At 36.3% G+C, this 4,129-nt stretch overlaps 1 protein-coding gene across 1 annotated transcript; it reads left to right on the forward strand.

Moving 5' to 3' along the window:
- Positions 1–2,991: 2,991 nt before the first annotated feature.
- On the forward strand, positions 2,992–3,788 carry LOC110879915 (protein indeterminate-domain 16). The gene has a single exon (XM_022128458.1). The coding sequence runs from the start codon at positions 3,044–3,046 to the stop codon at positions 3,539–3,541; it is 498 nt and encodes a 165-aa protein (XP_021984150.1). The 5' UTR covers positions 2,992–3,043; the 3' UTR covers positions 3,542–3,788.
- The last annotated feature ends 341 nt before the right edge of the window (positions 3,789–4,129 follow it).

The following is a 4,129-nucleotide window of genomic DNA, read 5'->3' on the forward strand; positions in this document are numbered from 1 at the left end:
TTTTTAACATGAATATTTTTAATTTAAACAAATTGTTAAAATCAAAAGAATTCATGTTTCTTATTGGCTTAGTTAAATACTACATATAATTGCTTAATTAATTAACTCAAGTTGTTAATTAATGACAGAAACATATACAACCAAATATTTACTTAATTAAAATATCATAGTGGCCTGTGATATTGGTAAAAGGACTAATGTACCAAATATTGGAATTGAAACTTTACATTTTTTATATAAATTATATTTTAGTTTAGTTTGGAAAGGATGGTTTAAACTTTATAAGATTCTATTAAACCCAAGATTAGAACATGCGAAACTTGATTGGATTCTTTTGGTCCAAATAAGAGGATAAGGAGCAGACCTAGCTAGAGGGCTGGGTGGGCAGACGCACCCTTAAAAATAGTGTATTTTATAGGGAAAAGTCTTTCGATCGCACACCTTGAAAATTTAGTTAAACCATTCGTTTAAGGGGATTTGCTGTGACTGTTAGGTGTGGTGATCATACGGGACATCGGGTTTTAAGTCATCTCAGGCCAACGATCTAGTATGGGTATGAATAGACAAACCGCAGGTTCGTGAGGAATGACTTAAAAGTTTTTTAAAGATGAGTTCTACGATCTTTAAGTCCTATTTAATGAGCTTAGGGCTAACATTGCACAGGGATTCGGTTGACTGAATGATTGTGACAACAAGTTTGCCAATGAGCTAGTGGTGGAGTGGTAAGGGAGAGATCTGTTGTTCCAAGTGCCATAAGTTCGATTCTCGCCTTCCCATTATCTTCTGCGGCACCTGGTGATGATGTGAGACTAGGCGGAGATCGATCGCTAGCTCGGATCCTCGAACTGAGCGTGTTTTACCTCACCGCACTGTCGTGCCTTCGGGCGAGTGTTCACAGGCTTCGGCCCTAGGTGAATGTTATCCCCAGTTCGGAGGCGAGTGCATCCCAATGTGGTGAATTTTGTCAGTAGACCATTTGGAGAATTCGTTATCCGTTAAAAAAAATGATCACAAGTTATGTTGCGTGCATGTAAATGGTTTGATGTGTAAAGGAATAATTATGCATGAATGTAAAAATGGTTGTGTGAATGGAATGTGATTAGTGGGGTTTCCATGAAAAATGGGAGAAACAAAAGGAGTTAAAATCTAATGGGAGTCGTTGGGATTGTTGTCATCGAACAAGGGCCACATGTTGGCAAGAAATAGAGGTGAAAAGGCCATGTGTTAATATAATGTAAGGTACAACACTGCCCTTGACGATCCATTGGCTTACACGGACCAGGGGCCATGTTCATGGAGTTTTTTTTGCCATGAAGATATGAGATGTTGTAAATGTTTATAAAGATGAGTTAAATGGCTTATTACATTATATGATGAATGGTTTTGAAATGTTTTAACTATAGATGCACCATTGAAAATTGAAAACTAATAATTATTAACATGTATTTCAGGATAAGCTATAGTAAGCTTGGGTTTAATTTTAGGATAATTTTAACTATAGGGCATTCTATTTTATTTTTAACTCTAGTGTAACAATTAGTGATGTAATTGTTTAGCTAGTCAATTGTAAGGTTGGGTTTAATTTGTTTGAGATTGTTTCATTAAGACCTTCAATTAGTGAACTGTTTAGCTAGTCAATTGTAGGTGTGACAAAAAAATTAAACTATTAATAAAGTTAACAATATGTATGTATTATAACTTGTATTATAAAGGCTAAAAAGGCACTAATATCCAAATGAATTAATTACATTCTTAGTACATCTCGTTGACCTATTTTGTTATTTTCATACCAATTTATTGAAACTTACATCATTGGTGCTAACTTTTAAAAACTGTTTCATCACTAGTACCCCATAGGTACTAACCATGTAATTAATTCTACAAATGATTTTACCAAAAACTGTTTCATCACTAGTACCCGATAGGTACTAACCATGTAATTAATTGTACAAATGAGTTTACCCACATGTACTAATGGTGAAACAATTTGTAAAAGGTGGTATCAATGAGATAATTTCCAATAAACAAGTATGAAAATGACAAAACGGATAAACCACAAAAACTAACCATGTAATTAATTCTATCCAAATACTTGAAAGGCAATGTTTCTTCCGATGCTTAAACCTAGACCTTTAAGGGAAACATCACTTTAACTTTAAAACTTTGAAATTGGACTCAGTCTCCACACAAGCGGTGAACGAACACATAACCTTCATGTATTACATATATTAGCAAGATATTACTCAATATGTTTGTTTGTTTGTTTATTTAATTAACATCTAAGTTAGAAGACAAGTCACATAAACATCATAATAAATATAAGCTAAATGAGATTAGGAGACAATTCCTTTCTTGCAAGAAGTAATATTATAAAACCTAAGGCCATGTGTAGTCATAAAGCCCTTGTGGGGCGTTATGTGACACGTGTCGTGCCACGTCATACGGGGGCTTTATATCACTAGAGTCCGTAGTCATAAAGCCCCTACCCATCATTACCTAATTATTAATTTTCAATTTTATTAATTAATTATTAAAACCCTTAATAATTTTTGATTGGTCAAACAATTAAATCATTCTCACATCACGCCGCGAAAAGGATAGCGCCGCCCCCCATTTTCACCCCCATAGCGCCGCCCGTCGCGGTGTGCGGGGCGCTATGGGGCGCTATAACCCAAAAAAAGCCCTTGTTCGCGCTCCACTACATATGCTCTAAAAAGGCACTAATATCCAAATAACGCCATCCGTTTCTTTCACCCCAATCCAATCCAATCCCAGTACAACGGAAAACGTACCCTCATCACTCCTTTTGACCAAAACACCCATCCCACGTGAGCCACCTAACGAGAAAACACAAACCCATTCAAGGGTAAATCAGTCATTTCACAAATCCCAGTTCAATGTCATTTTGCATGGCAACCAGGGGCATTTTTGTAACTTCAAGTTGATAAAATGGGTTATATAAACCCCAACATTGAACCTCACTTTGCCACCCTTCAATTTCACACACACATATTTCCTCTCTCTCTAACTTTCTCTCTCTAAAATGGAAGATGATCAAAGAGAACTACAACTACTACCAACACCCCAACACACCAGAACCCCCTATGCTTCTCCCTGGCCGTCGGATTCGATGCGATACCAATCGGATAACATAAACTTCCCTTTAGAAACTGCTGGCCCATCTTTGGACTTGCAGCTATCCATAAGTCTCCGGCCCATCCAGCCGCAGCTGTCACAATCTTTCAACTGCCAAGAATCGGCTAAACCCGATAACGGACGGCTCGAGTCGCTGAAATGGCAAGCGGCGGATCAAATTCGGATAGCGACAATGGAGAAAGCGTATGCGGAACGTGTAAGGGAGATGACAAAACGTGAAATGGAACTCGCGCAATCGGAATTCTCACGTGCGAGGCACATATGGGAGCGCGCACGCGAGGAGGTTGAGCGGGTTGAGAAGATGAAAGAGCGGGCCACTCGACGGGTTGATTCGAGTTGTTTGGAGATTACTTGTCAAGCTTGCAGGCAAAAATTTCGACATTGATAGTTATCAGTGAATATTTTTATTTAACTAAATGAATTTCATATTTTTTTTTTTGGTGTATTAGGCGAGCTAGAAATTAAACGATCAGAATTGTTCTGATCGGGAAAAAATAAATAGGGTAAAATGGGAATATGGTAAAGGGAGGGATAATAAATTAAGGTGACAATGGAACTTCACAAGCAAGATTATTTCTGTTTTCATTTTATTATTTTAGAATAGAATTCTACTTTTTCTTTCTTAACCTGCACATGAACTTGTGTGTTTAATAATTACTGAATCATTCTTTTGATTTGTTGGATTTTATTTAGATTTAGTATTTGATGTATAAAAACAAAACTGATGTACGAAGTTGGAATAACTCTTCGGCATTTTTGTTTGTTTTTGTACCTTTTTATTGTCAATGATGAGTGAAAGTAAAATTAAATGAATCGTACGAGAATTGGATAATAAACATACTACAAAGGTATATTTATGTACAAACAATCCAAACTCCAATTAATCGCTAATTCATGATTCTCTTAGATGGAATGGAATGACGAAGATTTTCAAACTTTATTTGGTTTATTTTGTTTCTCTTTCAGTTTATGT

Source organism: Helianthus annuus, chromosome 9, assembly GCF_002127325.2.
Source record: "Helianthus annuus cultivar XRQ/B chromosome 9, HanXRQr2.0-SUNRISE, whole genome shotgun sequence".
In the NCBI taxonomy this organism is placed as follows: domain Eukaryota; kingdom Viridiplantae; phylum Streptophyta; class Magnoliopsida; order Asterales; family Asteraceae; genus Helianthus; species Helianthus annuus.